The following is a 25,882-nucleotide window of genomic DNA, read 5'->3' as shown; positions in this document are numbered from 1 at the left end:
TCATGTGTACAGATGACAGACTATGTGAATTATATATAATAAAAAAAAAAGCCAAATATGGAATAAGAGTATTTTAATTGCACAGCACAAGTTTTTAAAATGAGTACAGGGAAGTATAGTACATCATTCCTTTCTTTCTTCACTCAGTAATGGGTTACCTTTTTCTTGTCCATACATATTTAACAAAAATAATAATGCTTTCTTGTAAGGTCAACCAACCCAGAGGTAGCACAAAGACCTCATGATGTTTCAGTCTATCACTGCCAGACCACCAGCATATGGAGCAGATGGTAACAATCTCCAGAGTCATTTATGTTTGCAGCGAAACAAAACACATAAAGAATTTATAATTTTTACTGAATTATTAAAACACAAAGATAAAATACTGATCTTGAGTATGAGAAATCTCAACAGATGTCAGCCTATGCCCCATGGACCAGTAACTGATACTCAAAATGTGGTCAAACGTTCATCATTTGTAACAAACGTTATACTCAAAGTTATTAACTCAAGAATATTTAATAAACAGACTATTTACAGAATTGTGTCCAGAATTAAGAAAATCAACCAGGGATGGTGAAGACCCCAGAAGCAGTTAACACCCTTACGTCTGATGAGCAGGGGGAGGGTCTGTGGTGAACATGGGAGCTTTAGCCACATGGACAGACACCCCCAGATGTGTGCCAGCAGGAGAGAGGCAGGGGTGACACACACCTCGCCTGTCCAAACCTAAGCAGAAATCCTAGGAAGCAGTGCACTCCCTCTGGGCATACAGAGAAAGGAGGAAAATGGTGTGGACATGGAGAACACTCAGAACATGAGCACATGTACAGATCCATAATACAGACACTTTTCATCATATAGCTGCTATAGATACAAGTCATCCCACATCTCTGACTCAGACAACACAAGTCTCTTCAACTATCTTTACAGATTCGTACTTAAGTACTACTGTAGCACTTTACTTCTAAGTAGATCTTAACCCAAAGTATGCTGTGTACTTAAGTACTACTGTAGCACTTTACTTCTAAGTAGATCTTAACCCAAAGTATGCTGTGTACTTAAGTACTACTGTAGCACTTTACTTCTAAGTAGATCTTAACCCAAAGTATGCTGTCATTACTTTGGTTTTTAAGCAGTTCATTACCTTTTTAAGAATTTTAAAATAAAGAAAAAAATCTTTCATATTCACCTATGCATTCACCATTTCCAGAACCTTTCATTTCCAGAGTGTTCTCCTGCTATCCCCAAACTTCCTTCAATGTTTCCTGAAGGCAGGAACTCTCTCTGATTTTGCTTTCTTGAAGTCCTTTTTGCTTTCATTTTTGAAAGATGCTTTTGACAGGCAATTGAACTCCAGGCTGTGGGGCAGGGAAGGTTCTTTATTTTCTTTTGTAATTTAACAGTGTCACTCTGCTGTCCTATAGTTTCCATAGTTTCTGACCAGAAGGATATTGTTATTCCTTGCTCTGTGGGTGTGTCTTGTCCTTTTCTCCCCAGGCATTTTACAATTGTTCAATTTAAAAAAATTTCTTTTTGACTGTGCCACACGTCATGGGGGATCTCAGTTTCCCAACAAGGGATCGAAACTTCACTCCCTGAATTGAAAGGCAGACTCCCAGCCACTGGGCCACCAGGGAATTCCCAACAATTGTTCTCTTTAACTCCAGTTTTCATCAACTGACTGTGATGTTCATTGGCATCTTTATGTTTCTTCTGTGTTGGGTTCTTTGAACTTCTTGAATATGTGCGTTTATACTTATCATCATATGTGGGTATTTTTCAGCCATCATTTATTCAAATCCCTTTTCTGTCCCCTCTCACTTCTCTCCTCTAGACCTTCCATTACATGTATATTACACCACTTTAAATAATTTCCTGTGCTCTTTTTCCCCCCACAGTGTTTTTCTCTGTGTATATCATTTGATAATTTTCATTCTTACTCTTCAAATCCATTGATTTCTTTCCTTCTTCTATGTCTAATATGTTCTTAATTCCATTTGGGTTTTTTAATTTTTTATTTTTCAGAGTTGTTTTCAACCTGAGAAGTTCCATTTGAGCTTTTAAAAGTATATCTTACACTTCTGGTTTCATCAAATTCATGTTTTCTTCTACTTTATACTTACAATAGCTATTTGAACATACTTGTCTACTAATTCCCATCAATTCAGTCTTTCCTCTTTATATTGACTGATTTTTCTTGTAGTTAAAAGTCGTATGTTCCTGCCTCTTGGTGTGCCAGGTAAGTTTCTGAATGTCAGACACTGTGGGTCCAGAGTAGCTTTTAATCTAGGTTAAGTGACTCTCCACCCTCCCCAAGACAACACTGTTCTGGGAACTCCCCTTGATGACCCTGTGCAAAAAGCTGCCTCCAAGTGGCTGGTGGGAACACACACTGTCCCAGCCTATGCTAAGCCCCAGGGCTTGTCTAGCTCCCTGCTGCACAGCTGCTCTCAGAGTCTCAGTTTTCTTCCACACACAGGCTAATAAGGACTCAAGAGGGACTCACTGAGGATTTATGCAGCCTCCTGTCTGGGAAGCTCCTTCTTATCCAGCACCCTTCATCTGCAAATTCTAGCTACCGAGGCTCCTCAAATGCCAGCTCAGAAACCCTCTTCAGTTCAGCAAGACCATGTTCATTCAACTCCCTGACCTGCAGCCTTGACAATGCTCCCAGGGAGAAGGCTGGGCAGTCATGGGGCTGTCCTCACTTTGTCCACCTCCTGCCAGGGATCATAAACTTGCACTTGACATATGTCTAAAAACCACTATTTCATAAATGGTAGTTTCTAGCTGTTTAAAGCAGGAGAGTTTGTGTGGTTCTTATTTTACCACCCTAGCAGAAAGCAGAAGTGTTCACACTTCAAACACAGCTACCACTTTAAAATGCCTATTTTCTTACAATAACTTATATACAGTAAACATAACCTCCTTAAAGAATTATTTCAACAGGGATCATGCTTATCAAATTCTTCAAAGTACTAGGACTACTCCTCTGCATGAGACCTCTAGTATGTAACACTCAGTTATTTCCTTTGGGTATGTATTCTCTAGTGTACTCTGAACTACCATTTCCCAATGAAATTTTCACTCACTTGTTACAACAATTGAGTTTTTCTCCTGTTTCAGTCTTCTAAAACTTAATAGCCCAGCACTTTTGACTGAAAGGTCTATACTTATCACAGTACTGATAAAAGTTCCACACTGAGGAGCCATCGATAAGTCACAAGTTGTGCTTCCTGGGAGGAGACTTTCCTATATCGTCTACTTAACAAAAAAAGGTTCTCTTTCTAAATTCTATGTGGTGAGACAATCACTGCAGTGACAGAGTTTCTCTCCCATACATGTCCTTGGAGTGTCAGGGGCCTGCCATCTGATGCCAGACTCCCCAAACTCACCCCATGTCTACAGCACATGACTTCTCAGATGAATCAGGAGCTGCGCCTTTCTGTGGAAGACAGTCCCACATTCACTGCATCCATAGTACTTATCCCCTGTGTGGATCCTCTGATGCCTCATAAGGTGTGACTTCCTAGTGAAAGACTTCCCACATTCCTCACATTTATAGGGTCTCTCTCCTGTATGAATTCTCTGATGTATAATGAGCTGTGCCTTCTCAAAGAAAGCTTTTGAACAATCGTTGCATCCATAGGTCTTCTCTCCTGTATGATTTCTCTGATGTTTAATGAGCTGTACTTTCTGAACAAATGCCTTTCCACATTCACTGCATTCATAGGGTTTCTCCCCTGTATGAATTCTCTGATGCCTAAGAAGCTGTGGCTTCCAGGCAAAAGCTTTCCTACACTCACCACATTCAAACGGTTTTTCTCCAGTATGGGTTCTCTGATGGTGAATAAGACTTGACTTCTCACTGAAGGTTTTCCCACATTCACTGCATTCATAAGGTTTCTCCCCTGTATGTGTCCTCTGATGGGACACGAGGCTGGACTTCTGGGTGAAGGCTTTCCCACAGGCACTACATTCGTAAGGTTTCTCTCCAGTGTGAGTTCTTTGATGTGTCAGGAGCTGTGACTTTCCAAAGAAGGTTTTGCCACATTCAACACATCCATAGGGTTTTTCTCCTAAATGAACTTTTTGATGTTTAATTAGTTCTGACTTCTTAAAGAAGGCTTCCTCACAATTACTGCACTGATAGTTCTTCTCTCCTGTATGAGTCATTTGATGTTTAACAAGTTGTGGTTTTCTGATGAAGGCTTCACCACATTCACTGCATTCATAGGGTTTCTCTCCTGTATGGATCCTCTGATGCCTAATGAGGAGCGAGTTCCTGCTGAAGGCTTTTTTACACTCACTACATGCATATGGCTTCTTCCCTGTATGAACCCTCTGATGAGTAATAAGCTGTGACTTCCAAAAGAAGGCTTTTCCACAATCACTACATCTGTAGGGCTTCTCTCCTGTGTGTGTCCTCTGATGTGTAATAAGCTTTAATTTCTGGGAGAAGACTTTCCCACACTCACTGCAGCCATAGGGTTTCTCTATTGTATGAGTTATCTGATGTCTTTTAAGCTGTGACTTCCTGCTGAAGGCTTTCCCGCAGTCACCACAGCCATAGGGCTTCTCTCCTGTGTGAGTTCTCTGATGTAAAATGAGCAGTGACTTCCTACTGAAAGCTTTCTGACATTCCCCACACCCATATGGTTTTTCTCCTGAATGCGTCCTTTGATGAATAGTGAGCAATGACTTCTGGGAGAAAGCTTTCCCACAGTCCTGGCATCCATAGGGCTTCTCTCCTGTATGAGTTCTTTGATGTATAATGAGTTGTGACTTTTTATTAAAAACCTTGCCACATTCCATGCACAAACAGACTCCTGTGAGTGGTATATGGTTCATAAGGAGTCCTGGCTCTTTACTGATGATTGTTCTACATGTACTACCATCAGAGTATTTTATTCCACCATAAATTCCGGCAGGTTTAATACAAAATAATAATTTCCTATTAAGCTCATCAAGTTTCTTTCTTTCACAGTTACTTTTTGGAATAAGAAAATCAAAATGGTGTTTCAAACTTTTTTCACCTGTGCCACATTTATGGGATCTCATTCCTAAATGATCAAAGTTAATGCCTAAATGAAACATTCTCTCAAAGATGTCATATTCATGGCCTCTCTCCAAACTTCTAAGCTCGTCTTGATTATCCTGGTGCCACATTTTGAGATCATTATCTAGCCAGACTTTTTCTAAAAAGGAAAAAATGAACCATACTGTGTAAATTTCCCTAATCATTAAGCTTATTGAACAAATCTTCAGAAATGGAGCCTAAGAGCCCAGTCCATTTAAAAAAAAAAAAATTCTCCCAAATACAATACCTACTTATTAGGCATTGAACTTTTTAATAGAAATGAAAACAGATTTTGAAATTACAAATGTTTGTAAACACAAACTTTAAAGGTGAAATATATTCAAGTGATCATGATGAGATAAAAAAGACAAGCAATTTCTAATCAAACACTGTACTCATTCCACAATAACCTGATTATCTTCTATATGCCCAGACATTATTAGCAGAAATCAGAAAAAGGCAAGTAGGTACTCCCAAGAGAGAAAACTGAGTATCACAGTACAGAGAAAAGCAAGATTAGTACATAGTGCTGAATGTCACACAGGAAGAAACACTGAATACAATAACAGCAAACACAGGATATCAACTTTCATGTCTAAAAGGTGAGATATGTTAGTTTTCTGTACTATCAGTACATTCAAAAAGCATCCTCATTCAAAATCATCACCCAAATCACTGATATCTGTAATTTCACCATCATGAGAACTACTTTTTGGAATTATCTAAGAGTTCTCCAGAACTCACCATCAACACCTTTATTAAGGTTTCTGATACTTTAAATGAATCATCTATATACTGAATCTGTATATGATGTAAATTACTTGAAACCACAAGTATGCTTTGCATAATATTAGGAGAGTTTTCTTTTTTACCCTGTAAGTACAGTTATCTGTGATCTCCTTTAATGATCTTTTAAGCTTGTTTACTTTATGATATTCTTTACTAGGAATTGTGAGGTAACATTCTCAAGATGAAAAAATATGGCAAGATCTCAAATATAAAGCAATCACTCCTTTTTTGTAGGATAATTTATCTGGGAAGGGAAAAAGCCTCATCTAACAACTCTCAGATATATCAGAATTTCAGAGGAAAAGCTAACTAGAGTTGTGGATATGGAGGAGAAAAAAAAGATTCAACGTTTTGAGCTTCAGTGAGTACAAGATGATAACACTGTTCACGGGCATTTTAAAGACTAGAGAGGGAAGTTAGATACCACTTGTATAAGCATCTCATATAAGTGTGAGACACTTATATGTCTCACAGACATGTCAGTGTGAGATACTCTTGAAGAGTTTATAAAAAATTGTTTCATGAAATGTAAGAGTAAAGAAAAATAAATTTTAATTCAAATCAAGAAATAAGATTAAGATATATATCCAAATTAACAAGTTAAATGATAGAAAACCATACTGAGGTTAAACTGTACCAAAAAAATATTAAAGAAATTTTTTAAAAATCTTGGCACTTTGGTAAACACATAGACCATGTTTTACTAGTATCACCCTTGGTAGGGGTACAGGTCTGTTTCCCCATGTCTCTGTTTCCATTACACTCTGATCCATTCAGCCTTCATTTAATCCTATTTTTCAGTTGATAATCCCACTTCCAGGCTCACGCCCTCCCAATTCTAGTCTCCACACAGCAATCTTTAGAAAATGTACTCTGACCTTTTGCTTAAATCTCTTGCTTAAAAACCTGTGATAAATCTGTGCTATTAACACAGCATACACACCCCTGCTTGCCTGGCTCCTTCTAGCCCTCAACTTCCTCTCACAACACTGAGCTCCTCCCTGCCCCACTGACCCCAAAAGCCTCTCCCTGCCCAGCTTCCAGTATGCCTGTTTCATATCATCTTAAGGGCACACTAACAAACACTCTGTTTGTTCTCTTCATAGCATTTATCTGATAGGCATCACCTTACTTCTGTCTCTCCCACTGGAATGTAATGAAGGTAGGGAACAGGTATGAGTTTTTCACTGATGTACTCCCACTACATAGTACATAACAAGCCCTCAATACAACCTTATTCACTTATTATTAAACTTCTAAAGCAATTCCTTTCTATATAGTTAATCCTGATAATTAACTTTGCATTTTGACACAAATGCATCATGTTCAAACAATGAATTATTCTGTATTTTCTTCTAAATTAAAATTCCCTGGTCCTGCAATGCTATTTCATGACTCATACTTTACCTCAACTCCTCTCATTTCACAAAATAGCAGTGGTTCTAAATTAATGGAGGAACATAAAGTCTATCTTGACAGCTTTTCCAAACTATGCATACCCAGTCCTAATCATCCATACGAATGGTGCCCAGACATCTGTAATTTGAAGTATTTTCCCAAATAAGCTGAAACACTTACTTAGATGAAAACCTTTGTACTGAAGAAATTATTTGATAAATAAGTAAGCTCCTGCTTTACCTGGCCTCACAACAACCAATTAATGAAATATTTAGTAATTACACAGCATAAATGTCATAGAGAACTGAGAATAATAAGTTAGTTACCATCTTTCTATGTAGAAAAAAACCTCAAGACCTAATTAGTTAAGAAATTATAGATAATGTGTGATCAGGCCCAGGTTCCTACAATACTGCTCAGTAGGTAGAGATTTCGGAAAAGGCTGGGAGTCAAGAAACACCGCGGAAGTGAAAAAAACAGAGCTTAAAGAGGAGGAGGGTGTCTAATTGAAAAAGTGAGCACAAAAGCCTACATTCAGAGAAACATATGTGAAGACATAAGGAAGGAATTTCTTCAACTGGAGTCAACTGTGACCTCTGGGCACAGGAAAAAACTGCACAGATAAGATGCTGCCATACTGTGAGGGTCCTCAACTCAAATGGAGGCAAAATATCACACAGCAAGTCTTAAACCCCCACAGACTACTTGAAGGGATAAACAAGAAGCTTTAGAAGCTAAATACCAAAGGCACCAGAAAGACACCCTGGACGCTGACCCTGAAGTTCTTATCTGCAAGGAGACAAGAAGAATGCGTTTAGGCATTAGACTTCTATCCTCTGTCCATGGACTCACCGTCTACTCTATGTGGATTTGAAACAGAAATTTGATAAATTAGGGGGAGAAAAGAAAAATAATAAAGGAAATTCAAAGGTAACAGCATCACCTAAAACAGGAAAAAAATTATGAATTCTTAAAGAGGAGAAAAGAAGCCTACCTCTGCAGGTGGGACTGGGGCAGGAGAGAAGAAAAAGTCAACTGGGGAAACTCAAAGAAAGGTATGATCAAGAATGCAAGCACATTTCATGACCCGCTCCACCAAAGGGGACACATCCTGATGTGGAGACCAGGACACAGAGTCCTGAGTCAACTCCAAAGATAGAGAAGCTTTAATCAGAGTTTTACAAATAACATTTCAAAAGTACCAATGTATCATCAAAAACCTGAGATTTAATTTTCTCTGTCTGCCACTAAGCTGATTATTTCTCACCTGAGAAGTTTTGACTTAGGATTTCTTCATCTAATAACCATGGCTTTTCTTGCTCCAGCTTGAAGATCATCTCAGGTTTGATAACTTGATAACCTGTCAATTGGAAACACAGAGAGTCCCAATCGCTTGGGCTGAGGGGACTCTTAAATATGAAGACTACTTCACCTCAGAGGCTATAAAACAAAGCAAGCAAATAAAAACCTTTCACTTGGGTGTCAAAATCAAAGACTCTTTGACATCTGAAACTTAAATCCAAAGTCAGTAATATTTTTAGTTACCGGGTACACACTGTACTACATAAGAATGTTCTTACCCAATAAAACTAGATTGCTATAGTTCTCCAACATCACGTCTCTGTACAAGGTCTTCTGAGTAGGATTAAGCAGCTGCCACTCCTCCAATGTGAAATTCACAGCCACATCTTCAAACGATATCTAAAAAAGCATAATCCCTGTTAAATCTGAAGTCATTCTCTTTGCTGAATGTAGGCTTTCTTTTCTACAGCAACAGGTGGCCTGAAAGCTGGACCCATGATCTCCAGGTCCTGGAATTGTGCTTTTGTTTAATCATCACTGCCCCATGTCCTGAATATGGGCTGGATTTATCAATTCAATTCCACTGAATGGAGTAGGGTGGAAGTAAGGGATCTCACTCCCAAGACAAGGTTGTAAGAGAATGTGATTTCTACCTTGGGAACACTCTCCTGCTCTCTTTGGGGAAGTCCAGGGGCCACATGGTGAAGCAGTTCTGTGGACAAGCCTACATAGAAAGGACCAGAGGTCTGCCAACACCCATGTGAGTGAGCTTGGAGGATGTCACCTTCATACCACAGCCCTTCTCAACATTTTGAAGACAGGGTCATGTGAGATTCTCCACTAGAACCAAATGGGTGAGCCACCGGCAGATTCCTAACTCACAGAAACTGAGATAAATGTTTAAACTTCAGCTACTGAGATTTGGGATAATTTTCTCTACACAGTAAAATGATATCCTAATCTTACATTATTATACTTTGAGAGAAAACAATAGAGTTATTAAAATATCCATCATTATGAATTCATAAACTTATCCACTCATCTACCCATAGGATAAGAAGTTGGAATAGGCTGTTTTTAAACAAGCAGTGTTTCTCAAAGAAGGTGCCACTGGGATTTGGGAACAATTCTTAGCTGAGCAAGGGCTCCCCTAAGAGCTCAGTGGGTAAAGAATCCGCTTGCAATGCAGGAGACACAGGAGATGGGGGTTTGATCCCTGGGTCGAGAAGATTACCTGGGGAAGGAAATGGCAAACCACTCCAGCGGACAGAGGAGCCTAGTGGGCTACAGTCCATGGGGTCACAAAGACTTGGACAAGACTGAGTGACTAAACCACTTTGCTGAGCACATCTGCCCCATACGGTGCAAGGCCTTCAAAGTGTGCCAGCCCACTACCTGCTAAGTGACAGGAATGGTTCTCAGTCACTGTTAGAACCAAAACCACATCTACCTTTCTAGAACACTCTCCTCCCTTTGAGCAGTTCTGGTCTGAAGTAGGAACTAGCTATACTTTAGAATGCATGTTTTTTTCAGCAATTAAGGGGCCTGGAACTATGACAGGTGCTAGAAATATAAAGATAAGGAGAAAAACATCATATTCTCCTATACTTTTCAGTCTTTTCTGGCCAGAGGCAATAAGGCATTACAAAGGCCATGATACAAGTACATTCAGGGTATGGGGATAAAAGGCAAAGGAACCAGAATATCCAAAACAATTTGGAAACAGAACAGCAGCATTGCAGGACTCACATTACCTGGTTTCAGGACTTCCTATAAATGCACACAATAACAAGGTGGTATTAGTGAGAGGTTACACATGTAGGTGACCAGAAAAGAATGGAAATCCCAGAAGCGGACCCCCACAGGCAAGCTCCCTGGTTTTTGAGAGGTGCACATACAATTCCTCAGAGCAGGGAGTTTTCAGCACATGAGCTAAAGTAAGTGGATACCCACAAGCAAAAGAACAAACCTTGACACACACTACACCGTATCAAAAAATCAACTCAAAAAAGAATCACAGGGCTTCCCTGGTGGCTCACTGATAAAGAATCTGCTTGACAATGCAAGAGACACAGGTTCAATCCCTGATCCAGGAAGATTCCACATGACATGGGGCAGCCTAGCCTGTGTGCCACAAATATAAAGCCTGTACTCTAGATCCCAGGAGCTGAAACTACTGAGCCCACGTGCTAAGACTATGAAGCCTACAAGCCCTAGGGCTTGTGCTCAGTAATACGAGAAACCACCGCAATGAGAGGCCCACTCACCATAACTACACAGTAGCCCCAATTCAACACAATTAGAAAAAAGCCCACACAACAACAAAGACCCAGCATAGTCCAAACCAAATAAATAGATTATTTTAAAAAGGAACACAGACCTAAATGTGAAACACAAAACAATGAAATTTCTAGCAGAAAACAACAGAAAACCTGGGTAACTGGATTTGGCAATGAATTTTTAGATATAACACTGAATACACACGGTCCATTTAAGAAATAATTAATAAAACTGAACTGTTTCAAAATTAGTATTTTTTTTCTCTATGAAAGGCACCGTTAAGAGAAAGGAAAGACAAGGCACACACTAGGTGAAAATGGTTGCAAATCACTTATCTGAGAAAGCATGTTAACGGGACTTAACAGCACTAGAACTGTAACATCATTTAAAAAATGGGCAAAACATCTTACCAAATGCTTCACCAAAAAAGTTGTAAGATGGAAAATATATGAAAAAATGTTCAATATCATCTGTCAATAGGGAAATGCAAATTAAAATAATACTGAGTTGCTACTACATTCCTATCAGAATGGCTAAAATGAAAAAGTAACAGAACAGAACTGACAAATGACAGTGAGGACGCAGAACTACAGCAACTCCCGCTCATGCTGTGGGAGCACAGGGCAGGGACCCCGGCACTTTCATAGTTTCTCATAAAGCGGAACGTAGACCTACCACATAACCCAGCAAGACCATTTGTAGGTATTTACCCAAACAAACTGAAAACTTATGCTCACCCAAACACTTATATTCAAACCTATATGCAGATGAACACAGCCTATTAAGAGCTGGAGGCAACCAGGACGTCGTGCACCAGCGAACAGAGAAGGAAACCAGTGTCTCCACACATGGGCCCTACTGTGTGAAGCCACTGAGCAATGGAAGGGGACAAATCAGGTTTCCCTGGTGGCTTAGTGGTAAGGAACGTGCCTGCTAATGCACAAGACACAGGTTCAATCCCTGATCCAGGAAGATCCCATATGCCAAGGAGCAATTAAATCCATGCACCACAACTACAGAGCCTGTGCTCTAGAGCCTGGGAGCTGCCACTGCTGAAGCCTGTGCGCCTAGAGCCTGTGCTCTGAGCCACCACAATGAGAAGTCTTTGCCCTGCAACTAGAGAGTAGCCCCCACCTTCCATAACTAGAGAAAGGCCTGCAGCAACAAAGACCCAGCACAGCTAAAAGAAAAAAAAAGAACTTTTCCCTGAAATCCATCAGGGAGCTTGCATCTTTTGAAAAAGGGACAAACTACTGAAGAATGAGCAAAAAAGTCAGTATGAAAGGTTATACACTCATGGTTACATTATCTAACATTCTGGCAAAGGCAAGACTATGAAGACAGAGAACAGATCAGTTATTGCCAGAGGTTAGGGATGCAGGAAGGTGACACCCAGGACTCTTTCGGGAGAGAGAGAACTATTCTGAGTCCTGACTGTGAGGTTAATTACATGAATTTATACATGTTTTATTTTTTTTTTTTTTTTTTTTTTTTTTAAATATTATTTTATTAGTTGGAGGCCAATCACTTTACAACATTTCAGTGGGTTTTGTCATACATTGACATGAATCAGCCATACAGTCACACGTATTCCCCATCCCGATCCCCCCTCCCACCTCCCTCTCCACCCGACTCCTCAGGGTCCTCCCACTACACCAGGCCCGAGCACCTGACTCATGTATCCCACCTGGGCTGGTGGTCCGTTTCACCATAGATAATATACATGCTGTTCTTTCAAAACATCCCACCCTCACGTTCTCCCCCAGAGTTCAAAAGTCTGTTCTGTACTTCTGTGTCACTTTTTCTGTTTTGCATATAGGGTTATCGCCACCATCTATCTAAATTCCGTATATATGTGTTAGTATACTGTAATGTTCTTTATCTTTCTGGCTTACTTCACTCTGTATAATGGGCTCCAGTTTCATCCATCTCATTAGAACTGATTCAAATGAATTCTTTTTAATGGCTGAGTAATATTCCATGGTGTATATGTACCACAGCTTCCTTATCCATTCATCTGCTGATGGGCATCTGGGTTGCTTCCATGTCCTGGCTATTATAAACAGTGCTGCAATGAACATTGGGGTGCACGTGTCTCTTTCAGATCTGGATTCCTCAGTGTGTATGCCTAGAAGTGCTATTGCTGGGTCATATGGCAGTTCTATTTCCAGTTTTTTAAGAAATCTCCACACTGTTTTCCATAGTGGCTGTACTAGTTTGCATTCCCACCAACAGTGTAAGAGGGTTCCCTTTTCTCCACACCCTCTCCAGCATTTATTGCTTGTAGACTTTTGGATAGCAGCCATCCTGACTGGCGTGTAATGGTACCTCATTGTGGTTTTGATTTGCATTTCTCTGATGATGAGTGATGTTGAGCATCTTTTCATGTGTTTGTTAGCCATCTGTATGTCTTCTTTGGAGAAATGTCTGTTTAGTTCTTTGGCCCATTTTTTGATTGGGTCGTTTATTTTTCTGGAATTGAGCTTCAGGAGTTGCTTGTATATTTTTGAGATTAATCCTTTGTCTGTTTCCTCATTTGTTATTATTTTCTCCCAATCTGAGGGCTGTCTTTTCACCTTACTTATAGTTTCCTTTGTTGTGCAAAAGCTTTTAATTTTCATTAGGTCCCATTTGTTTATTTTTGCTTTTATTTCCAATATTCTGGGAGGTGGGTCATAGAAGATCTTGCTGTGATTTATGTCGGAGAGTGTTTTGCCTTTGGAGCTAGTGGCACCCTTAAGACTGGGTGTCGGGTTTGAGGTGGGAGGGCAACTTCCGCCCTACGACCTGTCAGGTAGAGCCTTTGTAATTTCTTGTGGTTAAGCCTCTGACTCAGAATTTTTCAGGCTTAACCACAAGAAATTACAAAGGCTCTACCTGACAGGTCGTAGGGCGGAAGTTGCCCTCCCACCTCAAACCCGACACCCAGTCTTAAGGGTGCCACTAGCTCCAAAGACAACTATCCTGGGCCCCGTTACTGAGTGTGCACCTGGCACTGATGCAGTGTCTGTGTGCCCCTGCTGGCCTCCACCCCCAGCCATGATGGGAGATTGTGGAGACGGTCAGGGTTGGAACACAGAGGCATGTTGAGGACGCTGAGCCTCTCACCTCATGAACTACAGTTGACCCCACAGCAAGTTTCAAACATAAAAAACAAGCCCCCCGTGGGGGTGACACATTTGGACGGAACCAAGTTCTGTTCCTAATAAGACTGATGTCAGCTGTGTGGATGCTCACCAAAAAGAGTCTGGAACTGTCCCCGTCCAAAGCAAGAGACATGCTCAAGCCCTTCTGGATCCAGGACAGGATGCTGTGGAGACTGACACTGTCCCAGGCTGGGCCCACATGCATGTGCTGCCGTGTTGTCAGAAGGGGCCGAAATATTGAGGAAAGCTGTCCCGCCTTCCAGATGCTGGACGAGGTAGAAAACACTGCCCAGGACAGGCTCCTGTGCCAGGATGTACTCAACAGGTGGATCTCGCTGGGCTTCTCATCCCATCCAGAGGGTTTCACTGGACCCTGACACTTTCTTGGGGTCTGGTTTGGCCACCCTCATGGGTTCCCCCAATGCAAGTCACACTCTCAGGCTCCACCTTACCAAGTTTAATTCCTTTTTGGGTTTCAAATTCACTGCATCTGATCATAGCCCCAGATTTGCTGCAGGGTTCAGTGAGTGTCTTAATAAACAGTTTAAGGAGAGACTTAAGGGGCTGATGGGAGAAGTCAAGGTAACCCCAGTATGGAGCATGGAGCTCAGAAGGGCAGCCTGGGACCCAGTGCAGCAGCTCCCATGAGGGCCCTTTTCACTGTGCCGGATGCCTGGAAAGGCCATCTGCAATCACAGTCCTCCTTTCACAGTCACTGATGCCTCAGGCTCTGTGGGAGCCACTGTGAGCGCCTTCCACTCCCTACCACGCCGTCCTGAAGACTCAACAAGCGGGAGATCATGTAACACCATTTTAATATTTTTTTAATTTACATTATTAAAAAAAATTTATGCCATGTTGTGCAGTATGTGAGATCTTAGCAGTTCCCTGACCAGGCATCAAACCTGTGCCCCCTACATTGGGAGCATGAAGTCTTAACCCCTAGACTGCCAGGGAAGTGCCCATGTAAAACCATTTTTAAATCTTTTAAAATCTCAGTGTGTTAATTTTATATCCTGCAAATTTACTATATTTGTTGATTAACTCTAGTAATTTTCTGGTAGAGTCTTTAGGGTTTTTTATGTAGAGGATCATGTCATCTGCAAACAGCGATAGTTTCAGTTCTTCTTTTCCTATCTGGATTCCTTTTACTTCTTTTTCTGCTCTGATTGCTGTGGCCAAAGGAGTTTCTGCTAACCAATTCTTAAACATGATCGCTCCAGTTAAATTATATAAAAATATCTGCCCCTCGGTGTAGGGACAAAGGGTCTTTCCAGACAGAGTCTGGAAGAAAACAGAAGATGATTTCTTTTGAAGTTTTGATTATCAAATGGGATACACTGATAACAGAAAAAAGAAAATAAACCCCAGCACCAGGAGAGGGAGAAGGATATTAATGATGTTTGTTTTTCCGACTTGCTCCTAGAGCTTTACCTTCCTCCTGGGGAAAAAAAACAAAGAAACAACTCCTGTGTTGCTCTGTCTGGATGCAGACTGACACCTTCCTGGCCTTCCTGTCCTGATGGGGCTGCTGGCCAGCAGCACAGGGTGACCTTGGCCCCCGCACTTCCCAGATACCACAGCCTGGGCTCGGTTGGCACCCCAAGAGGTGGTGGGTCTGGGACAAACAGTTTGGAACTAAGCACCCCAGACAGTCCCTCACAAACCAAGGACTGAACTAAATTATTCAGACCAGGCTGATGTCCTGGGAGGCCCACAGAAAGGCCCTGTTTAACCTCACTGCCTGATGAAAATGTATCCTGCTTGGGGACTCTGGGATTGCACTCCTGGTGTGTACCCCCAGCCGTGGGAAAGTCACTGTCTCAGCCCCGGCAGGCAGGCATTCCAGGCAGCTTCCACCTGCTTCCCGGGCTGTGTTAAGTGAACCGCTGTTCTGTGCCAGATCACAAAAGACTCACAAAGCAACTCGAGAAGCCTCCTGATGGACTGAGACAAGCCTTCCTGATTCAGAAACAGCTGAGACCACCTGGGAGGCAGTCCGGATCACTCTGCTCCAGGATCTTCCTCAGGGCCCTGTCTGCTGCTGCCCCAGGTTAATTTCCTGGTTCCTGTCTCAGTCCTTCCAAGTCTGACCTGTTCAGGTACATGATGGGGGAGCCTGTTTCTCACTCAGGTGGGAACTGAGGAGTCTGGCTCCTGGTTAAAAACCTACATGTGAATGCTCAGGTCTCACCACAGGTCACAAGGGGTTATCCCCAGGCCTCCTGGGTGATGCTGCCCCCACCTCCACCTCCAAACCTGAAGCACAACCTGTGCTCTCCCCACAGACTCGAGGGGTGAGGGGCGTCCTATGTCTCTACCTGGAGCCTCTGGCACAGGCCTTTCTTGGGTACCTCACTAAAATCCCCTTGTGGCGGCAGGGCAAAGTGGGATGGCGGGGGCAGGGAACCTGAAGACACTGTCCCTACTCTGACCCAGGATCCTGTACTTTCCACTTCCACTTCCTCTTCCCCTCCTTCTAACCCTACCCAAGTCCATAAACCTGCCAGAAGCTTTTGTTCACGGCTCCCCGGGCAGTGAGGGCAAGACACTTCCACAACCGTGCTGAGCTACCCACGCATGGCCAAGGCACCATTCACTCCTCAGGAAAAGGCAACGGGAAGCTGGCACTTTCCCCGGCATCTGGTTCTCGCCTGCGCCATCACAGTGATCAGAGGCTTTGGTACCATCACCCTGGGGCTGCGGTTAGCAGCAGCTCACCCCTCTCAGCTCTGTTGAACTCCTGACTCAGAACACAGCAGGAACAGAGAAAAGCCTACAGTGGTTTAAACAACAGAATTTTAAAAGAAAGAAAGGGAGAGAGGAAAAGAGCATGGAGGTTAGCTAGCTGGATAGGAATCGCTTTGAAGGGACACTGAAGTCCTGTTTCTGGAGTCAACAAAGTCAGGAAGAAGGGGTGGGGAGGGATGAAGTTAGAGTTTGGGATTAGCAGATACAAGCTATTACATATATATATATGTGTGTATATATATATATATACATATACATACATATATATATAAGATAGATAAACCACAAGACCCTACTGAATAGCACAGGGAACTATATTCAATATCCTGTGATAAACCATTATGGAAAAGAGTATGAAAAATGTGTATGCGTGTGTGTGCCCACGTGCACTTCCTAGGTGGTGCTGGTGGTAAAGTATCCGCCTGCCGGTGCAGGAGATGTAAGAGACACAGTTTTGATCCCTGCACCAGGAAGATCCCCTGGAGGTGGGCATGGCAACCTACTCCAGTATTCTTGCCTAGAGAATCCCATGGACAAAGGAGACTGGCAAGCAATAGTCCACAAGGTCACAGAGAGTCAGACACGACTGAAGCGACTTAGCACACATACATACACATATATAAATGTGTAACTGACTCACTTTGGTGTACAGAAGAACTAACACAACACTGTAAATCACATATACACAGATCAAAAAAAGCCAGGAAAAGGAGCTAAAACCAGACATCTTCCTGTCCAGCTTCTGCCAACAGAAGCCAAAAAACTCCTCACTAAAATGTACTGAGGGCTTCCCTGGTGGCTCAGTGGTAAAGAATCCGCCTGCCAATGCAAGAGACATCAGTTCGATCCCTGATCCGGGAAAATCCCACATGCGGCGGAGCAGCTAAGCCATGTGCCCCAACTATTGAGCCTGTGCTCTAGAGCCTGGGAGCCACGACTCCTGAGTCCATGTGCCACAACAACTGAAGCCCGCACGGCCCAGATCTTTTTTTTCTTGACAACCAAATCTTTTCTAAAACTAAGCTTTAACAACTCAAGAATGTCTTTCTTATAGACCTGGGAGGTGTCTCTGAAATCATCCAGGAAGACACATCTCTGTCTCCTGTTCTCTGGGAGAACAGCAGCCTGACTGGCCTGACTGGGGCACCCGGTTCCACGCTGGAAAATTACCTCCCATCATAAAGATATAAGAAGTGTATTTTTTCTTTGGGTGAAGGCAAATAGCTATTATAGTAGCCACTCCACTTCTCCTCAACAAGAGAAGTTACAGCAGTGAGAGACCTGTGCATCACAACTAGAGACTAGCCCCCGCTCTCCACAACTAGAGAAAAGCCTGTGCAGCAATGAAGACCCAGCACAGCCAAAAATAAATAAATAAGTAAATAATTTTTTTTCCAACCGAGAGAATATTTATGGAGGCCATTTGAAGGTTTTGTAACAACCAATTCTGCAAGATGATTCAGGTTTTCTTCCCTAAAAGCAGAACACAAGTAGGATGTGTGCCCAGGCCCGCTGCCCGCTCCCACGTCCTCCACCTACACTGAGGATCCCCGCAAGGAATAGCCCTCAGAAATAAGTTCACCCATTCCAGGACGTCATTCACCACGCCATCTACATAAACAGTTATCCAAGCATTTTCTTTACATGTAATCATCAGGAAACGTTTGCTTCTGCTAAGTCAATAAAGGTCTGCTTTCTGACAGAGGAAACCACGCAGCTACTCCTGTTTCTCTTTCTATGGCGGCTTCTGGGGACACCTAAGGAGGCTTGCAGCTCAATTCCAGCAGCGCAGGGCCTTACTTCTCACATGTCTGTGTCCCAGCTTCAAGACTTCTGTATGATTCTATGGTCCACCTTGTGTTTCTTTTGACCATCTTCCTTTCCAGGTTTACGTTTTCTCTGGCTGTAATTTAAATGTATTTAAACCTTTCCTGTTGGTTGTAGAAATGCCTGGAAGCCTCATCACACCCACAGATAAAATGACTGGAGGACAAACAACTTACCTGTGACTTGATCATCTTCCCCCAGTCCTGGGAAATCTGCTCTCTCTGTGACTTCTCTCTGTCCTGATGCTCTGAACCTCTGGTCAAAGATGTCAATGCACCCCAAGTCCTGAGGCCTCTTCTTTCTTATCTCACGCAAGTCTTCTTGTTCCTGAGGCCCATGGCCTAGAGGTGCAATGGGAATCTTATTTGAGATGATGTCATTCATCTGGGGACCTCAATCTTGGTTCTCTATAACTGGGAACTCAGACGGGCTGTTTGCTAGTGCTAAGGAACAAGATGGAGAGTGAGCTACTGGCACATGTCCGTCAAGCCAACCACAGCCAGGCCAGGCCTGCAGCACATGTTGTGCTCTGCAGCCCAGCTCCCACCTGGGAATGCCTGACGGGAGCCACCTGCTTGTTGGTTCAACCAAAGGCCCCAGGGGAGCCTAACACCTCAAACCACTCTGCAGGGGCAGCAACAAAGTCTGGAAAGACAGTCCTGGCTCACTGACTCTGCAGCATCTTTTCCCAGGGGCACTTAAATGAAATGCCTGGCACAGGTGCTACAGAATAAAATGCAACTCACTTCCAGGCAGGACAGGGGACAGGAAAGGGCTTTTAGATCAAGATGGAGAAGCAGCCTGGGGTGTTGGCCCTCTACTCCAAAATCAGTCTTGGAGCCAAAGGAAAGCATAGATCAGAGGAACTAAAAGAAATGGCCAAAACAAGGGGTGAGACCTCAAGGGGAGAGAGGCCTCGGGGAGGCTGACACTTGGGTGTGGGTTTGCAGTTGATCCACAGGGTTACAACGCAGGGTAGACGCCACAAGAAGAGAGACCTAAAGGAACCTTTACCATCCTTTCTTTCTCACCTCATGTTGGGGCAAACACTGCCTGCTCCTCCCTCAGAAATCAGCACAACAGCCCAGGCCACAGGCTTCCAAGGGGTGACAGGAGACAGATCAAAATCCCTGCTGAGTTTAGGCATCACAGAACTGGCAAGGATCCCAGCTGCCTTCAGGCACATTTGCATCTCCCACCTTCCCATGTACCCCAGAGAAACTGCTCCACAGCCTGCTTCTTTCTAAGGTCTCTGATCCCTGCTCTTCAGAAGAGCTGCTTGCAGAGGGGGTGAGATGGGGCTACCCAGTGGTTCTGAGGTCCACACTGCTGGCCCTGGGCCCCTTCCCTCCCCTCTGCTTCCAAGGCCTGGTCCCAGCCCTTCTCTAATGCAATTACTGGGACAGGAGAGCAGACAGGTAACACCTTTAGGGGGATCCAGCTCAGAGCCTGTGAGGGCAAACAAAAAGAAAAAGACCCCTCAGATCCCTATTTCAAGAGCATTTACTGTAGAAAATGTGTAATTACAAAATCTTTCTCTGCCCCTTTGGGATGTACGTAAATCTTTTTTAAAACTAAGTTTAACAACTCAGCAATGCCTCAACAAGGTCTCTTATGGACCTGGGAGGTGTCTCTGCAATCATCCAGGAAGACACATCCCTATCTCCTGGTCTCTGGGAGGATAGCAGCCTGACTGGCCTGACTGTGGCACCCAGTTCCAAGCTGGAAAATTACCTCCCATCATAAAGACATGAGAAGTGTATTTTTCCTTTGGGTGAAGGCAAGTAGCTAATACAGTAGCCACTGCAACTACCAGGTAAGTTTAGGATGAACTCTGTGTGACAAATAATCCCTTGAGACTGTGCTGCAGGTCTGTCTAGCAGGTTGTACCTGTCTGGCTACAGAAAAGAACACCATTTCTTCCTGTCTCTTGAAATATTTTTAGCAGATTGTCTAAAGTGGGCATCACATTCTGGTTTAATTTTTATTCAATAATAAAACTATTCTTTCTCTTCTATTTTTGTGGAGTTTTCTGGATTGCTTTGTTAAACTATATCCACAAAGAGTCAAATAACCACATAAATAAATACAACCACTACTTTAAAAACTTTTTAAAAGATCACAAACTGTATAACAGAGATCACTTTAGGCCGAATTATCGGAACAGATGGACCAACAGTTAAGATCAGCATGATCACAAATAATACTACATCTTTGTGCACACAAATACTTACACTTTCAATTTCTCCACCACTCATGAGCCAGGTCACTGACATCAGCCAGACACTGGATTAGAGCCAAGGACGCCACGGGGGCGGGGTCACACAGGGATGTGACTTCCTTCATGAGGATACACCTGAAAGGAAGTGTCCAAAAACACAGTTCCTGGTAAACCTGGGGACACGAGGGACAAGCTCCACCTCCCAACTGAGATCTGTCCAGGGTTGTGATCCAAACCTGTGGTCTGGGAGCGACTGCTGGGCGCCCCCTGAGCTGTTTGTGCTCCTGGCTTGGTCCCCACAGGCTGATAGGCTGCAAGGAAGACAAGACATGACGGACAATCAATGGACACTTTTCCAGAAAGTAAACTGAGCAAGAAGAGAATGTAATTCCTATAGGAGATCCAGAGCAGGAGCCTGTTGTTCTATTAAGAATGGCGGGGAGGGGAAGGAGGCATCCTGAGTGTCCCAGCTGAACAGAGAGAGATGTGTGGACTTGTCCTCCACAAATGAGGGCAGAAAGTTATGCCTGGGTGTCAGCATACCACCAGGTTTTGCTCCAGGGCCACTAACAAGAGTGGAGAGAACACTGGCCCCTTCAAGGCCCTTCCTGCCACCCTCAGGGTTGGGCTGAGGGCTGGAACCAGACAAAGGAAGTCTGCTTTCATCACCACCTGCTCAGGAGCCCCAAACTGCTCAGTCGGCGAGGGAAAGAGGAAGGAAACTCAGGAACACTGCTCAATGCCAGCCAGACCACAGACCAGCTCCCAGCATCGTTGATCGAGGGCCTTGAGAGAATCGAGAGAAGACACAGGCCAGGGAGGGAGGGCAGGTCCCAGTGTGGACCAGGTGCAGAGAGGACCCGCAGTGAGTCAAGAACCAGCCAGGCTGGAAAGACAGACTGGATTTTGAATGTTGACTGAAACAGTGGTAGAGGGCAGAGCAAGGGCATCCGGGGCAGGAAGAACTCCTACTGGTGGGAAGGGAGAGTAATGCCATGGGTTCTGCCCATGTGTGGGTGCAGCGCACAAAGATCAACGTCCCCCAATGAGACTGGACTCTTCTCAGTCCAGTGTGAAAAGCGTGGTGCTTAAAAACAGGTCTCTCAAGAAAAGCATCCTGGGAGAGCAGAGAGTGACACCCAAGGGAAAAGCACCTCCTCCTGGGACATGCAGGGAGCTCCTTGGGGCTCCTGGGTGACGGCAGGTCCCAGTGGTCTAGGAGGCCGAGGGAAGAGACTCCAGAGTCAATGCTTTCCAAACCCGGGGTCCCTGAGATGCAGGCCCACCTGCCCTGGAAGCATCTATCTCATCTGAACCCCTTCTGGGTTGAAGCACAGGAGACCTCCTGCAGCTTCTCTGGAAAAGGGGACGTGCTGACTGTACCAACACCCAAAACAGTCACTCTGTTTCTCCCCCAGGATCCAACATACTCCTGCACTCTGCTCTCACATCCACATCAGATCTCTCTCACACACTCATGCTCACACACACACACACACACACCAGTGCATATACACACACTCAGTCTCATTTATGGCCCAGGGAAGCAACAATTTGTTAAGGGTCTCTTACTACTGGGCCCTGCTCTGGACAGATGGGAGAGACCATGAAATAAGACAGATGATCCCCGCCCTCTCAGGTGGGAAACAGACATCAAAATAATTTCTGACTGTCAGAGTGCTCAAAAGAAACTTCAAATGTGACAGACAAGTGGGTGGATAGAGGATACTCCTTGGAGATGACTCTTAGCTGAGCCCTAAGGAGGTGGAGCCCCCTTTGGAAGACCAGAGGCCAACCACACCCATGAAGGTGCATCAGACACAAGTGGGAGGATTCAGAGTCAATGGGGTCACTGAGAATTCTTAAACAAGGAAACATTCAAGTAAAAGGAGCCATCACTCACCAACAAGGCCACACAGGTGCTGGATGAGAGGGGCTAAAGAACAAAAGACAACAGTTATCGAACAGAAGTCACAACGTGAGAGTCTTGCCTGAGCCCACACATATCCATCCAAACCTCAAACCACCATGCTCACAGGCCCTGCAATCACCAACACCCACAGCCCCTCAAACACAGGTTCCAAAGACCGCCTCAATCACACTAACTGACCACCTGAGAATTCCCCTGCCCCAATAACTGAACACACAACCATTGACCCCAACGTGTCCACCATCCCTCTAGGGTGTCTGGGCCATCAATTCCACACACACTGTGGGTCCCCAACAGTCTTCTAGCAAAGCTCCCAATCACCAAACATCAGTGACAAAACCAATCCACAGAAGCATGTGAATCAATGAATCCCAAAGTCTCTCGCCACAGCCCGATCCCCAATCAGACAGCACAGAACCCTTTGTTCCTGGTCATAGCAGGCTCTCCCTCACTCAGCCCTGCACATAGCCACATGTATCCCCAACAGACCCCTTAGTTGACTACAACCCCAGAGCCACTTACCTCCAATTCCCACAGGTTTCTCAATGCCACCAAGGAACCCCACCACTGGCTCCTCCAAACCCCACTCAACAATCTCCAGTCTACTCGTTGACTAGAAACTGTCACTGGAATCTCACATGCTGAGTCCCAAAGGACACCTGCAGACCTCCCATCACTCCCTTCTATGGGTACCCACCCACTCACCTTCACAGGTGCCCCATCATTGCTTGCACAGAGTCCCCTGCAGGCTCGCTATCTCCCATCACCACCTACCACCTAAACGAGCCCCCATCACTAAACCCCCAGTGGTCCTCAGCCCCTCATCACATAGAGCTGCCAGCCACTCACCTCCTTGATATCCACTCTCTAGTCCACCCTGTGCTCACCCACCACTTGCTGACGACCCCACAGTTCATCACTCTGCAAGGGCCTCCAGCACCACACAAACACCAACACCCCCAGCCCCTCCAACAATGCCAAATACCACCCCCGTTTTCCACTCACTCATAACCCCCAACAGGCCACCCATCAACTTAAGCGCAGACCTCCAACACTGAGACACAGCCTCCAACCTGACATCTCAGTCACCAGATCCCCAAACACGGACCCAGACAACTCACCAGCCCAGGCCACCCTAGTCACTCCCCTCCACTGAAAAAGCTACCACTAAACTGTCAGGTCAAAACAAATGCAGGGCTTCCCTGGGGGTCCAGTGGTTAAGAGTCTGCCTTGCAATTCAGGGGACACCAGCTCAATCCCTGGTGGGGAAAGATCCCAGATGCCTCAGGGCAACTAAGCCCATACACTGCAACTAATGAAGCATGTGCTCTAGAGTCCAGGCTCCACAACAAGACAAGCCACCACAAGGAAAAACCTGAGCACAACCGAAGAGCAGCTCCCACTCGCCACAACTAGAGAAAGCCTGCATGCAGCAACGAAGACCCAGCACAGCCAAAATAAATAAGTGAATCTTTTAAAAAATGCAGACTTGGCAAAGAAATATTTCACTCCAAGAATTTATTAGCTTGGGTGGTGCGGGGTGCTGAAGTAGGGAGAATGCTGTGGCCCTAAGAGGTAGAAGCATCTCGGCAAGTTGTCAGGATGCTGGATCAAAGGGCAGGGTGACCAGATGGCAGACCACAGGACATTTCACCAGAGGCTGGCCACTTCTCTGTGGGGATGGAGGGGGGTGCGGGCGGTGAGTCAGGGCTGTAAGGCTGCTCAAGCTGCAGCGCACCAAAGTTCAGGAAACTGCAGGAGGAAGAGAAGCTGAACCAAAGTTTGGTTAATAAGTGCTTTGATGGGTGAGGAAAAACAATTCAGCTACTCATTGATGAGGTAAAGGATGAGAGGAGTTGGTATCATATTTATCTATGGCCTTGTCACCGGTAAACAAGGGAGCCCTGTGGAGGGAACAGGGTTCTTTGCAAGAAGGTGTTTCCTTGAAACCTGGAGAGGGGGACACTTCTTAAGCTTCCTGTTTTCCAGGAGCACACGGAACAAAGTCTAACACTGCAGCAACCAACAGACCTGTCAACGAAATCCTCAGTTCAACCACTCGGAGCCCTCTAAACGCTGCCCAAACAGACTCCCCTGAAGGGCCTTATCATTCATCCCTTTGGGTCCAGTCCCCAATCCAAGGCACCCATATCATGAATCACTAGAGCCTTAACTATTCCTACAAACCCTCAATCCACTTCCCCAGTGCACAATGAATGACTCCATGCTGCCCTTCATTCACTCCGGAGGGTGACCTCTGGGCTCCCTCTCTCCCAGCTCCTAATGTCGCCACCCCACAAGGCTAACCACTCCCCCCTCAAAAAAAAATCCTTCTCTCCACTGGTTTCACAACAATTCACGCCTCCCTAACCCCAATTATTGATTTCCACAGACATTCCAATATCTCAACCCTCAAGTGACCCCCAAATTAATCAGCTTCACGGTCTCCTTCACAGTCCCTTCAACGCCCACCACCACCGGAGGCCTCGCCCGGACCCCCAAATCTCCCTCCAGACTCCCACACCACCGCCACCTACACCCAGCCCTACAGACCCCAGTCCTCCAAACGCTGCCCCTCATCCCGCTCCCTCCCGCCTCCGCGCAGTTCTGCCACCTCTAGACCTTACCCCGCGCCCCACTCCGAGCCGCCCTATGCCCCTCCCCCACAGCCTCACCCCCCAACGTACCCCCGCACCTGGACCGGAATCGACGCCTGCGCAACAGGACAGTCCTTCCCAGCCTCCCCCCGTACCCGGCTCCGGAGCTGGTTCGTACACACGCCGGCGTCGCCCCAAGCCGGTCCGCGCCGAGGTCACTACACAGCCCCAGTAGGACGCAGAGGCCACCAACAGCCCGCTGTCCCGCCCCCCACACCCTTACCCCTCTGGTCCACAGTGCCGAGGCAGACGCGGCTGGGCCTCGGAAGTGTCCACGCAGAACTACATTTCCCAGAGTCCCACTCGCTTTAGAACTACATTTCCCAGAGGGGCTTGCGGCGCGCCTCCCTGAGGGACAGGTGTGAGGTTTCCAGTTGCAAAATGCTCTGTGGCTCGGCTGTGGGATACAGGGGGCGCTTCCGTCTTGTAATCTGCGCACCATCCTTTTCATTTTTTGATCATGCGTGAGTGTTACGACGCTTCAATCATGTCTCTTTG

General features: G+C 45.0%; 1 protein-coding gene across 14 annotated transcripts; it reads right to left on the bottom strand.

The window, feature by feature from the left end:
* ZNF605 (zinc finger protein 605) lies at window positions 1-25,671 on the bottom strand. 14 transcript variants are annotated; one of them, XM_065904057.1, is made up of 9 exons: window positions 25,608-25,671; window positions 22,701-22,733; window positions 21,034-21,108; window positions 20,811-20,932; window positions 19,975-20,025; window positions 18,753-18,917; window positions 8,851-8,971; window positions 8,538-8,630; window positions 1-5,201 (listed from the first exon to the last, which is right to left on the bottom strand). In XM_065904057.1, exons 6-9 carry the CDS (start codon window positions 18,765-18,767, stop codon window positions 3,406-3,408), a joined length of 2,025 nt encoding a protein of 674 aa, XP_065760129.1. In that variant the 5' UTR covers window positions 18,768-18,917; window positions 19,975-20,025; window positions 20,811-20,932; window positions 21,034-21,108; window positions 22,701-22,733; window positions 25,608-25,671; the 3' UTR covers window positions 1-3,405. The 14 variants fall into 14 exon arrangements, with proteins under 14 accessions (XP_065760129.1, XP_065760130.1, XP_065760119.1 ...); XM_065904058.1 differs by having other exon boundaries at window positions 20,002-20,025; XM_065904047.1 differs by lacking the exon at window positions 19,975-20,025.
* Between the last annotated feature and the right edge of the window lie 211 nt (window positions 25,672-25,882).

The sequence above is a fragment of the Muntiacus reevesi genome, chromosome 13, assembly GCF_963930625.1.
Source record: "Muntiacus reevesi chromosome 13, mMunRee1.1, whole genome shotgun sequence".
NCBI classification, from domain to species: domain Eukaryota; kingdom Metazoa; phylum Chordata; class Mammalia; order Artiodactyla; family Cervidae; genus Muntiacus; species Muntiacus reevesi.
Note: the sequence above shows the minus strand (reverse complement) of the source record. Positions and strands in the feature narration are given on the sequence as shown.